At 40.0% G+C, this 13,937-nt stretch overlaps 1 protein-coding gene across 8 annotated transcripts; it reads left to right on the top strand.

The window, feature by feature from the left end:
- Positions 1-368: 368 nt before the first annotated feature.
- Positions 369-6,622, top strand: LOC125524872. Of its 8 annotated transcripts, XR_007291006.1 has the most exons (7): positions 369-608; positions 3,921-4,013; positions 4,100-4,172; positions 5,034-5,248; positions 5,333-5,568; positions 5,745-5,866; positions 6,329-6,622. XR_007291006.1 is itself a non-coding variant. In XM_048689906.1 (6 exons), exons 2-5 carry the CDS (start codon positions 4,009-4,011, stop codon positions 5,859-5,861), a joined length of 507 nt encoding a protein of 168 aa, XP_048545863.1. In that variant the 5' UTR covers positions 369-608; positions 3,921-4,008; the 3' UTR covers positions 5,862-5,866; positions 6,329-6,622. The 8 variants fall into 8 exon arrangements, 3 of the variants coding, with proteins under 3 accessions (XP_048545863.1, XP_048545861.1, XP_048545862.1); XR_007291004.1 differs by having other exon boundaries at positions 4,100-5,248; XR_007291005.1 differs by having other exon boundaries at positions 3,921-4,172; positions 5,100-5,248.
- The last annotated feature ends 7,315 nt before the right edge of the window (positions 6,623-13,937 follow it).

The raw sequence follows: 13,937 nt of genomic DNA, 5'->3' as shown, positions 1-13,937 counted from the left end.
GGATGGCCCACTCGCAAATTACTAAACAGTAAAACAGAGCTAGCTAGGAGCCCTCACAGCGATTTAGACTTCTTAACCGTCCGATTACGTTACCAAACACACCAGATCTCTTATTCTTTTTTGATCGTCCCACCGTACTCATATGTCTATTATCTAGCGTAACCAGGCCTGCTCCTCACGGTAAATAGGCCGCTGCTCTGCAGAGTGACCTGAGCACTCTAACGTTAATTGGGCTTAATTGTTAAAACGCGTTAATCGGGCCTACGACTGTGTACGTGAGGCCCGTTCAATGTTTTTCTCTCATCTCTTCATCTGTTCCAATCGAGAAGGCAGAGGGGCGGCAGGGGAAGGCCATGGTGGCGCCATTGACCTCCCATCGCTTCTCTTGTTTATCCACTGGGGCTAGCAGGAGTGCGGGAGGTGGCGGCAGTGGCAACTGCTGTCTCCCCAACCACGCCCTTCTTGATTGACGAGGATTGAGGAACACCGTGGAGGGTGAGAAGATGGTGCAGTAGCCACCCAGATAGGCGGCCAGTCGCAACATCGAGTTGCATCCAGATCAAAGATAACGCCTATTTTTTCGTCCATATACACTACCACTAGAAGAGGTAAATGACCGGTTGCCTAACTTACCTATGGACATGGCGGATTTATATATATAGAATGACTTTTTCTTCCATAACGTGTTGTCTTAGTAGCTGCAAGTACTTCTGATAGCATGGTATTATTTCATCAATTCAACTCAATCTGGAGAACTGAATACATGCTCATAAGTATGGTGTGTGGTGTTCATTTTCTTTTGGTAGTCCTTTCCCTCTTTGCACAAAGTATGAAATACATTGAACCCCAATATTTCAGAACATGTATTCCATAGGTTCAGGATGTTTGGTCTAACAGGTAGACCATTTAATAAATGGTCGTGCTGAAGTTCTAATGAATGCACTTTGTTTCATTTAGTTGACCTTAGAACACGAGTTTTCTGTATTTGTTCTCCTAAGCTGGGGCTTTGAGCACCATGTAAGCTATTACAGCTCATTTCTATATACTCACTGTCACTGATGTTGCAAAACATGCTGCAACCTTAATTTGCCTATTAGCATTTTTTTTCAAGCCTTTCTACATGTGTGTTTGGTATTCTTGCTGCTACAGCTTGTATCAGACAGACATCGCCAACTGATGACAACCTGCATGCTTGTAATCAGTTTAACTATTCCTTTGTTACTTAGGATCATCCTTAGAGTTTATTACACAAGTACTGTTGTATGTCATGTTAAGTTGGATGGCTTCATTCTAATAACCTGTAGCCAGCTCTGTTATGTGGCATGGCATACTACGGTATAACTTATTGATGTACCCTAAATTAGATGCATATTACTTCGTACTTTATAAATACTTTGGTTAGAGATATAGCTAAATTGCGATGGTTCCAAATAGTACAATTTCTACGTTATCTTAGATATTTCCATCATTCTTTTGTAAAAATGTCCTCAAGATAGATGGGCGCGGCAACGCGCGCTTTTATGATCTAGTGCTTAAATAAAAGATCCCTGGTCTCCTGGATAGTTGGGAGCGGTGCTAGCCACCGGGCTCGCTTCGGGTTTCTGATGATCAAGTACGTCGCGGAATACTTGAGGCGAAACTAGCCCAGTTTCAACTGGCTTTTCCTGGTTTCCTTGTTTTAACTTTGTTTTCATGTTCTTTCTTTTTGCTACATTTTTATTTGGTTTTCTATTTTTAAAATGTTTTCTTTTGTATTTTGGTTTGGTCCATATTTCTTCTTCGGGTTTTTGTTTTTCTTTTGGTTTTCATTGTTTCATTCATTGTTTTTTCCGTTTTTCTTTTCTTGCTCATTTTCCGGCTTTTATCTCCAGTTTTTTATTTCTTTCTTGGTTTCAAATTTTTTTTGCTATTCTTTGTTTATTTATAGATTTCTGCAGTTTTTCCATTCTTTTTGCATTTATTTCTTCACATTTATTTTTCATTTTTTTATGCTATTTATTTTTTGGTTTTCATTTTTCAGGATTTTCTTCATTTCTTTTGAATCTCGTTCTACGTTTATTGTATATTCAAGAATATTTTTCTAATACATGTCTAAATTCTTTCCAATACAAATTTAACATTTTTTGAATACATGGTAAATACTTTTTTTAAATGCTTGATTAACATTTTTCAAATACAAATTTAATTAATTTTTGAATACATGGTCAAGATTTTTTCTATACACATTTTAAACATTTTTCAAATGCTTGATTAACATTTTTCAAATACAAGAATAACATTATTTGAATACATTGTCAACATTTTTCCTATACACACTTTTAAACATTTTCAAATGCTTGATCAATATTTTTCATATATAGATTTTTTTAACATATATTCAACATTGTTTCTATGCACATTTAACATTTTTTAAATTCTTGATTTACATTTTTCAAATACATGATTAACATTTTTTTAACACATAGTCAACATTGTTTGTATACACATTTAATTTTTTAAAATGCTTGAATAACATTTTCTAAATGCTTCATTAACATTTTGTCTACATTTGAAAAACATGAGGCTATGGCTAAGCGTGCGCTTGGGCCGGCCCATCTAGCGCTCCCTTTCAGACAACTGTTCCCTCGGCCGCCCACTGGGCTGACCCATACTCTCGATCAACTTCAACGAGTCGAAAGGTTGCCTCACTATAAGTGAGATAGAGCCGCACCCGCAGGTCTCCTGAGGAGCATCCAACTAGGTGGACCATGTCTGGCCAGGCCAATCAACAAAGGATTGTCAATTTCAATCCGTCCAATGCTCAACCTGCTGCACCTTTGTTATGTATCGCCTATAAAGATACATATCATACAGGTCGTCAACCAGCGCTGCCGATTTGGGGGAGGCAGCGGTTTGTTGCGACAAGATTTCAACCCGTTTTAGGAAGGTTATGGAACATTCTGCCTGGTTTTGGGAAGGTTCCGATTTTTTTTCAGTTTTCTCTTTCTTTTTCTCTTTTTTCCTTTTTAATTGGTGAAGATTAGTCAAATTCACAAACATTCTTTTAGTTCGTGATTTTTTTTCAAATTCACAAGCATTTTTTCCAGTTCAAACAATTAGTGGATGTGTGAAGAATTTTGTCAACTTAAAGAACATTTTTTTACAATTCTTGAACATTTTCTAAACTCATGGACATTTTATAATTCAATATATGTTTATCAAATTCATTAAAATATTTTAAATATGTGAAGTTTTTGCAATTAATGAAGAGTTTCAATTCCTAAACATTTTTTGAACTATCAACATTTTCAAATTCAAGAACATTTTTTTGAACTCATGAACATTTTTTGCAGATTCACAAACTTTTTTGAATTGTTTTTCAAAATCGTGAACACTTTTTAAATTTGTTGGCATTTTTTTAACTTGTGAAAAGATTTTTAAATTAACATAAAATATTTATATTTGTGAAAATATCTTTATATTCATTAACTTTTTCAAATTAAAATAAAAACAAAGGGAGAAAAAAATCTTAAGTGAGAAAGAAAAACATGCAAGTTCCTGGCTGTGGTGCATGCGTGAGTATGCTGGGACAGGCCCTTTGCAGGGGCGCTTACTGAACGGTTTCAAGCGTGATTGCAAGCGATGCGTCGTCGTATTGCTTGCTAGGAGCGATACATAGTAGTTACCGGCCTGCTGGGCTCACCCCAGGAAGAAGGCCTAAGGTTACAATAAGCAGTAAGAAGCTGGACCACGTGTTCAAGGCCCAGAGTGTTCAAGGCCTAGGAGATCTTGGTTTGTAGTACGATGTGCATTGCTAATTTTCGCTCTTTTGTGTGCATGCCATGGGAAAATAATCTGGTGGACAATTAATCTGGTATTGTATAAAAACGTGGTTTAAAAAGACGCGGATCTTTTCTAATAAATGAGTATTTCCTTTGCAGAGCCAACCAACATGCCATTTTCTCATACTTCACACCATTATTCACTCAATAAAAGAAGCCATCACACCTTTGATATGTTGAGTACGAGATGAGGTGAGCTAGTACTGGAAAATATATGGTAGCCTTGGTTGGTGAGTGACTGAGTGCATCTCTTCCTCTTGCTCCTGTGTGCAAGAAAGCTCCAAGCTCTAGTTCCTCATCTAATTTTCCTGTCTTGCTGCTCTGGTCTCGTGAATTTCTGCATCGTGAAAGGTTAGCTTTCTCGCTGTGCCATTGTTATTCTGCCCTAGTTTATGGTTGTTCCTGTTGATAGGGCGATGATCGCACCATCCCAGCCTCTGTTTCTCGTATGTTTTCCAGATAATTAGTTCTTTCACCAGTTAGTTATTCCTAGAGGGTATAGACTGGCCTCTGTTTTTTCACAGGGTTGAAGGAAGTGTTCTTGTTTGTGTTTGAGCCTTTGCTCGGTTGGTGAATTTCATGCCCCTTCTCCTTTTTCAAGGAAAAACACACACACAACATTAGATTTCTGGCATTTCTTATTCCAGCTAGATTTCAGTGTGTATTTGTCCACCTGTTTTTCTTCACATGGATTGCCGTTGGGTCGCATTACTTGCTTGGGCAGGCTCTGTTTTTAGGGCACAACATGTTAGCTTGTAGCCCTGCAATTTTTCGGATCACTGTTAATACCTTGGCTACTTTTCTGAATATCGATTTTTTAGATAATAATTTTGTGAACACAAGATGACATTGATTCCTCTACTTCCATTAATATTGTGTAAAATAGATTAGAACACATAGTCCGAATCCCCCAAATCTGTTATTAGGACATATGTTTGCCATTTTTGTCAATTAATATTCATGAAATATTGTGGATGGTCCAAATGAAATAAGTGTCGTTATGCTTCATGTCCATTCCGCTCCTATCTTTGAAAGTCCAAACTACATTCATCGGAGACACTATTGTCTTTTAGTACAAAAACAGAGTGTCGTTACTCTGTTTCAACAACTGGGCTAGGGTCACAAGTAAGCCTTGCTACTGCTTATGCTAATTGTCCATTCGAAATGACCTATTCTATCTTTGTGAAATTCTGTTAGCAACTGAACTTGCAGGTTATATATGGATGACATTGTTGATGCATTGCTTCTCAAGCTTCACTCAAAGATATGTTATCATAGGGATGCCAGTGTCGACTACCTGGAAATCAAGGCCACGGTTGATAAACTCGTAGAGGCGAACAAAAGGCTCAAGGATGAGAAAGTGGACTTCCAGGATGTCATTAATATGGTCACAGAAGACAAGGAGAATTTGCAGCATGACTGTCAAGGTTTGTGATCTTTAGGTAGCGCACTAATTAGTTTATTACTTATTAGGACCCTGATTTATTATGCTGACTCATTTGGTAGCACAGTAATCAAGGAGCGGGTGGCAAAAAAGGAGGAGCAACTTGAAACTGTAAAGAAGGAACTTGATGAAGCAAAACATGAACATGTGGCAGCAAAGAAGGAGCTTGAGGAAGAAAAACTTGGCCATGTGGCAACAAAGAAGGAGCTTGCAGCGGCACACCAACAACTTGCTCAAAGGAACGAAGAGCTGGAGATTTTAAGGAAGAAGCTTCAAGAGAGTGAACATGTACCTTCCAAAAGGGTAAAAACTAATACATATATCCTTCTCCATGGAAGGCATTCGTATTTTAGCCTTGTTAACCTTTTTATCCTGAATGCTTTAAGCATTTTTTCTGCAGAATGAAAGCATAACTTATGTTCAGTAAAAAAAAATCTTGTTGACTCATAATTTGATTATCGAAGTCTATGTGTAAGCAGGTAACAAGATCTGCACATAAACGGCAAATGCTACTCAAAGGATCGCTGAGCAATGATGCGGATGGACATCGCCCAAAGAAACATAAGTCCTATCAGCATGCAAGCCATACACTCTAATACAGGTATAATGATAGATCCCTGAATTCGTACTCATCATCTACCTAGAGACTGCATACACTCTAAATCAATGAGTACAGACATAAATGTATTGCTTAAGTGATTCAGAACTTAGTACAACCATCTCGCTGATTCTATTATAATACTGGAGTATAAGATGATATGAGCACGCCAACATTTCATTAAGTTAGTCCTTGCTTCTGATTGGAGCATCGGACTAGTTTTATCGCCGGTTTTGGCTTGAGCATTAGCTTGTCTTTAATTATTTAAGGGATCAAGCTGCTACTAATTACCATTTGTTATTCTGTTTGTGCATAGTTTGTTTAGACATCATGTATACATGCTCAGTAAAAAGAGGTCAATATTTCATTATCTAAAGAAGGGAGCAAGTTTGGTATTGCGAATCTAGTTCCTATGCTGCATGAGTTTCTGCGTCGAGCTCATTCTTACCTTCTGTTGTTGCGCAGGTCGAGGTGGAACAGTGTGTGCTAGCAGTTGCAAGTGAGGAAGGAAGCCATCGTCGTAGCAGGCCATGACTAACACTAGCAACTAGCAAGCATGCAAGAAAGTTGTACTATATTAGCTACCTATGACGCTGGTGTTGAATAGTGTTATAATCCCCATTTCATGTATATTTTAGAATTTATTTCAGAACCTTGGTGTGTAAAAAATTTGGCACTTTGATTCGCGCTTCTACTAGTAACTGATGTATAAATATTATATGACTTAATTTTATGAAACCTTCATTTAACGGTCCTTAATCGATTATTCAGTGTCCTCTCAGTGTAATGTGATGCCTGGAGAGTGATGAATAGTCCCTTGGACTGGATCTGCACATACTAGTGTATTGTTGATTCATTTTCAAGTGAAGCTAAGCTTATCCTCTAAAGTTGAGGTTCTTTCAGTTCATGTTTGTGCATGATTATGTTTAATTAAATTGGCTCAAGATTAGCCCTTGTTCAGCCTTTGCTTGCTCAAATTTTTGGCGTAAACTTGCTCCCCACCGCATCAGAGAGCTAAGGACTAAGTGCTTAAAGGTGGCAGATGTGCTTGCCTTAGGACCACGGTGGCCATCACCAGCCTCCATGACCACCCCTCAGTTTAGTGAGCGTGATCGGGCTTGTAACCGAGCGGTCTCGTCGTCCTTCCTCACGCCCTTGTCATCGCCGTGGAGGATATGGCGAAGCCCGACGTCGCCGCTGCGAGGACACCCGGCCGTGCTCGCAGAGGGCACCGCCGAGAGCCGCTCGACGGAACCGCGTGCAGGCCAAGGCCGCACGCGCGCTCCGGCGAGAGGACGTCGATGGCAAGCGCTCCGTTGGATCTTCGTCCGACGACTCGCATGTGTCGCCAGCTGAGCAGGCTGTGTGGGTGCGCTGTTATCCGGCCCAGGACCAGATTGTTGTGCCCTGTGACTCCATCACGGCAGGCGATCGACGGTAGGAGGTCAGGCATAATTGGTCGCGGCGTCTATTTCTCGCGTTAAGCGAGACGGACGGGATCTCTCGTACCTGGCGATTACAGTAACGTGCCGGCCCGCTAGCGCATTTTTTTGCGCTAGCCAGGGTTCAAACTAGTTAATGAGCGCTCCTTCAGGAGCCTCGCAATGACCAGCGCCACTTGGCGCGTTCTCAGCCATTCGCCACATGTCGCGCTCTGGGTGCTTTCTTCGGATTTTGTTTTTTTTTTATTTTTCCGCACGCGTTTTCGGCTTTTTAAACTGTTTTTTTTCGGGTTCTTCGACGTTTTGGTTTTCCACCGGTCTCCCTTAGCTTTTCGATAAGAAAAAATTTCAAAATTTATTTTTGCATGGAAAACGTGTTTTTTTCCTTTCGCGAGAGTCACGGTTTTGCTTTCGCGAGAGGCACGGTTTTGCTTTCGCGGGAGTCACGGTCGTGCCTCTCGGAAACGAAAAAAAACACATTTTCTGTTTTTTTTTCCTTTCACGAGAGTCATGGTTTTGCTTCCGCGAGAGGTACGGTTTTGCTTTCGTGAGAGCCACAGCCATGCCTCTCAGAAACGAAAAAAATACGTTTTCTGTTTTTTTTTCTTTTCGCGAGAGTCACGGTTTTGCTTTCGCGAGAGACACGGTTGTGCTTTTGCGAGAGTCACGGCCGTGCCTCTCGGAAACGGGAAAAAGCGCATTTTCTGTTTTTTCCTTTCGCGAGGGTCACGGTTTTGCTTCCGCCAGAGGCACGTTTTGCTTCTGCGAGAGGCACGGTTGTGCTTTAGCGAGAGTCACGGCCGTGCCTCTCGGAAACGGAAAAAACATGTTTTTTTTTTTCGAGAGAGTCACGGTTTTGCTTCCGCGAAAGGCACGGGTGTGCTTTCGCGAGAGTCACGGCCATGCCTCTCGGAAACGGAAAAAGACGCGTTTTTTTGTTTTTTTCCTTTTGCGAGAGTCACGGTTTTGTTTCCGTGAGAGGCACGGTTGTACTTTCGCGAGAGTCACGACGCCTCCTCGGAAACGAAAAAAAACACGTTTTCTCGTTTTTTTTTCCTTCCGCGAGAGGCAGGGGCGTGTCTCTTTCGGAAAAGGAAAAAAACCCGTGCTCCCAATTCGGTTTTTTCGTGGTTTTTTTCGTTAAAAAAAGTTTGTTAAAACCTATCAACATGAAATCTAGTTTTGAAGATCTTGACGCGAGGAATCCAACGATGAAAGCGGTTCAAGATTTAGATGTACGGTTAAAGAGATAAAATGTTTTGAATAAACGAATCTACAAAAAAATAGAAAACTTTCAGGTTGCGACAAGTGGTGCACATGCAACGCGTCACTTGACTCAACCTATGGAAGTTGGAGTGATCTTTGCAACGAGTACTCCTTAACTAGTGATTTCGTCAAAAATCTAAGATCTCCTTATTTCCTCAAAGCACCACAAACCAGTAAGCTACCATCCACTTCACGTACAATTGCTAGGACGCGACTTAGGGTGTGTTCGGTAGCCCTCCAGCTTCTCAACTCCAACTCCAGACGAGGAGCCCAGCCGAACGGTCCAAAACCTGGCTATGGGAGTCAGAAGCTGGCTACGAGCGTAGTGCAAATTCAGCGGAATCGTGGAGTTGGATTAATCGAGCTCTAAGAAATCGAAGGAGGTAGAGTTTGACTGAAATTACCAGCGATTGCCACCGCCAAGTGAACATCGGGCGTACCGATTCGAGCTCTTCCCGCACGACCGCTCTATCCCCACGTTCTCCTCCTTCTCTCGTTCCTCACACCAACCCAAGGGAGCCAGCGAGGAGGCCGCCGAGCCCATTGACCATACAAGTCTGACCGCCGCCCTCCCCGCTCGCTGCCTGCCGTCCCTATTCTCCTCCGCTGCCGCCGTTCCAATCCGCTAGGAGCAGCGTGGGAGCCACGGCCGCTGCTCCCATCCCTGACTCCTGACGACCTCGATGTCCTCCTTGACGGGGAAAAGACAGAAGCTTGTCCCGATGGCCTCCTGCATCGCTCATCTTTCAGCCCGCTCGTGGGCATCTGATGTTCTTCGTTGACCAGGAGATGGAGAGATAGATGGGCTATGCCGCTATGTGTGGGCCAGATTCGTTGTTTGTGGGCTTTCCGGCCTGGCGGATCGATTTTAGCAAGAAACTAGCGCACCGAACAGAATGCTGGCTCCGGGAGTTAACGAGAGAAGTTGGCTGCTGGCTACCGGCGACGGAGTTGAGGATTTAGCAGCCGTGGTGGACTACCGAACACGCCCTTAATAGAAGGGAAAAGAGCCGGTTTTTTCACACTGGTCCATTTTTCTTTTCCCTTTTTTACTGCCATTTTTTTCTTATTTTTCTTCATTTGATTAGCTTTTCTCCTAGTTTCTTCCTTTCCCGCTTTTCTTTTTTAGTTCTCCTTTTTTCGTTTTTCATTTTCTTATCATGTTTGTGGTTTCCTTCTCCAATTTTTGTTTGTTATTTATTCACCATATTTTTGCGTTTTTTAATGTTTGTTTTTGTTTCCACTCTACAATTTCGTATATGTTAAAAGATATTTTAAAAAGTCATAAACAAATATTTATAAACACGTTCAACATTGCCCAAACACTTATTAAAAAAAATTCAAATACTTGTTCAACATTTTAATACTCGTTCAACATTTTTCAAATACTCGTTCAATATTTTTCGAATACTCGTTCAACATTTTCTATATTTATTCAACATTTTTCAAATACTTGTTCAACATTTTAAATACTTATTCAATATTTTCAAATACTTGTTCAACATTTTTAAAATACTGTTCAACATTTTTAATACTTATTCAACATTTTCAAATACTTGTTTCAACATTTAAAATATCTTTTGACAAATATCAAATACTGGTTAAGAATTTCAAATACTTATTCAACATTTTCAAATACTGGTTAAACATTTTTCACCAGTTCAACAATTTTTAATACTTATTCAACATTTTTAATATTTATTGAAAATTTTCAAATACTTGTTTAATATATTTCAAATACTTTTTCAACATTTTTAATATTTATTCAATATTTTTCAAATACTTGTTCAATAGTTTTTAAAATGTGTTTTTGAAGAGTGTTTTTGTCCCCATGTGCTTGCTTGAAACAAGAAATAGGTGTGCCCATAATTGGTGCAGCTGCTGCAGTATGGATGAATGACCAAGGTGTATATTTGGGTCCTTCAGCTCTTGTATTACCTCGTGAAATTTTTAAGACACATTGTACTATAGCATGGATTATTCGTCATAACGGAAGATGATGTATAAATAAAAGAAGTATCAAACAAGACTTTAAAAACAAAGTACCAATCAAAATCAACTTCGTCGTCTTCACCGACATCTCCATCACCTTCCTCCACCCCTATTACGTGGCTCACTCTCCCGTAACCTGCTGTAATCCCCTACTTGAACATGGTGTTGGATGCTATTAATTATTATATCATGATGTCTTGCATCTTCTTTATGTCTGAGTATATTATTTTTGCCTATGGTTTAATTGGTGACTTGTTTTGGTTGGTTTGAGTTGCATGATTATTATGTTACTGTCTTTGGATACCCATCATATGAGTGCGCGTGTGGATCACACCTTTGGGTTAGTTGTATGTTGAAGAGAACTATGCATAGGCCGACCAAGTGATAGATATTACCGAGGCTGGGTGTAGGGATTAGTACATATATGATTGAAGAGGGACCAACATATCTTAATGCTATGGTTGATTTTATCTTAATGAACGTGTTAGTATTTGTGCATGCTCGCAAAAGTTCCAATCATAAATACATCAGGCATGGATTGTATGTTAGCATAGGCTCTCCCACATATAAAACTGCAATGATGATAAGCGGTCTAGTAACTTAGCAAAATTGCCTAGGGTTGTATCAGTTTTTCACACTTTTGCACACTTGTTGTTTGTATTATATTATACTTTTATTTAAACAACATCTAAGATTTATTTATAAATTATTAAGTATCTTGCAAAACCTATCCTTTTATACAGGAAGCATAGATTTATTTCTTGTTTCTAGGTAAAGCAAATATTTGATGTGCGTAGGGTTGTATTACTGGCAGATAGGACCTGAGAGAAAACCAATCCTACCTCTAGCTCCTTGTGGGTTCGACACTCTATACTTACCACCTTCATCATTGAAAAGTACTATGATAATTACTTGCACTTGGGGATTATCATCTGACAAGCCATGTGGCAAGTTGACCGATGTTATGTAGGCTGCATTTTGCAACAAAAAAACACCCTAAAAATCATATGGTGCATTTTCAAATAATATTCTAATATACCTTTGCTACTCACTAGAGGACCAACACTAGACGATATGTGGGCCCAAAGGTCATACCCAAACCAAAAAAGAAAAAGCATTTTGCGCTACTTGGGCCATCCCATGAGAGGCGCATGTTATGAGCATAGTGATGGGGAAGGGATACATATTACCTCCGCAACTGATATGTATCGACTGTTTTTTCTTCGAGAAAACTTGAAATCTATTTATCACTATCAAGTAGTACAAAGAACACTAGAAGTAAAAATTACATCTAGGTCCCAAGACCACCTAGGGACGACCAAAAGCACTCGAGTGAGCTGAAGGCGCGCCATCGTCATCGCCCCTCCCTCATCGGAGCCGAAAAAATATTGTTATAGTAGACAGTCAGGAAGTCGTCATGATAAGGCCCCATATGACCAACACAGTAGAACAACAACCACCTCCAATGAAAAAAGCGCAGATCAGAAGGATCCAACCTGCACACAGAGAGATGTACACGAACGAAGACTCGATCAAAGGGGATCCACCAAAGAAAAACACTGCCCGGATCCCATTAGATTTGCCGGAGACATACCTCCACACGCAGCGTCCGACGATGCTAGAATCGACGTCGGGATGGGGGTTGGTCGTGGAGAACCTTATTCCATCTTCAGAAAGCCTCCGCTACCTCGTCCTCCCGAGTATGGCACAAACCCTAAAAAAACACCTAAAAACATAGCCCTCCAAAAGACCGTCGGAGACGAGGCAAACCAGCGACGGCGCCGACGAGAGGTAGGAAACCCTAGCCGAGTGCCCTGATCACATGACGGAGGAGTGAAATATGTTGGCTCCTGCGATACATACCACTACGATCGCTCACTCGTAGCTTGGGCGTGGTCCGACCCATCAAGTTCCAGAGCATTCGCCATTCTAGGAAGTTTTCGGGAGTCTGATAGTCGGTACTGGGAAGCTTCCAGACCGTTTATTAATTCTTCTCCTCCTAGGTTTTCATTTAATTTTTATTGTTCTTTCTGCATTTTTAGTCATTTCTCTTTTCATTTTATCTTTTCTAAATTTACAATCATATCTTGAATTTACAAAATTTTATGAATTCAAGAACTTTGATTGAAATATGCAAGCATTTTTCTTATTCATGAATGTATCCAAAATCATATATTTTTAATTTGTGAACATTTTGTATATCATGAATGTTTTATGAATTCATGAACTTTATTCAAATTTGCAAACATTCTCAAACTCATGAATGTTTTCCAATTCACATTTTTTGAATTTGTGAAAAGCTTAAAAAATTCGCAAACATTTTTCAAATCCCTGGAATATTTTTGAATTCATGAACATTTTTGCACTATGAACTACTTTCTAATTTGTGAAATTTTGTTAATTCATAGTTTCCAAATTTCCAGAACATTTTTCCTAATTCACAAACATTTATTTAAATTGGTGATTTTTTTAATATCACAAACTTTTTTGTTATTCGTGAACATTATGCAAGTTTGTGAACATTTTCCGTTTCTTGCATTCAGGAACAATTTTTAGTTTGTGAAAATTTAAGTGTTTATTTTTTTGTTGAATTTTTGAATTTTGTTTCTCAAAATCCTGTTTAAAAGCAAAAAACTGGAAAACACACTTTAAAAACCTGTTTGAGGGATCCAAGTGTTGCCCACCATTGGTGAAAGCAACTAGTTGACGAGCGCTTCTTCGGGAGCCTCACAATGATCACTTGCGGGTGGCTGGGAGCGCGCCACTTGACGCGCTCTCAGCCGCCGCCGCGTGTCGCCCCCTGGGTGCTTCCTCCGAATTTTGTTTTTTCATTTTTCCCCACGCGTTTTCAGCTTTTAGGTTGGTTTTTTTAGCTTTTTTTTTCCAATTTTTTTGCACGCAAAACGTGTTTTTTTATTTTTGCTTCCGCGATAGGCACGGGTTTGCTTTCGTGGGAGGCACTGCCGTGCCTCTCGAAAACTACAAAAAACGTGTTTTCTCTTTCTTTTTCTTTCGTGAGAGGCACAGTTTTGCTTCCGCGAGAAGCGCGGCCATGCCTCTCGAAAATGAAAAAAGTTTTTTTTCCTTTTGTGAGAAGCACGTTTTTTCGCGAGAGGCATTGTTTTGCTTCCGCTCTCGGAAACGAAAAAAACATGTTTTCTTTTTTTTTTCTTTTCTTTCATGGGAGGCACGTTTTTACTTCCGCGATAGGCATAGATTTGCTTCCGTGGCCGTGCCTCTCGGAAATGAAAAAAAATGCATTTTCTCTTTCTTTTTTTCTTCCCCGAGAGGCACGGCCTCTCGGAAACGGCTTTCGGAAAAAGAAAAAAGAAGTGCTCTCGGTTCGGTTTTTCATCTTTTTTTCCGTGAAAAGA

The sequence above is a fragment of the Triticum urartu genome, chromosome 7 (assembly GCF_003073215.2).
Source record: "Triticum urartu cultivar G1812 chromosome 7, Tu2.1, whole genome shotgun sequence".
Lineage (NCBI taxonomy): Eukaryota > Viridiplantae > Streptophyta > Magnoliopsida > Poales > Poaceae > Triticum > Triticum urartu.
The sequence above is the reverse complement of the archived record's forward strand: the minus strand, read 5'-3'. Positions and strand labels throughout refer to the sequence as shown.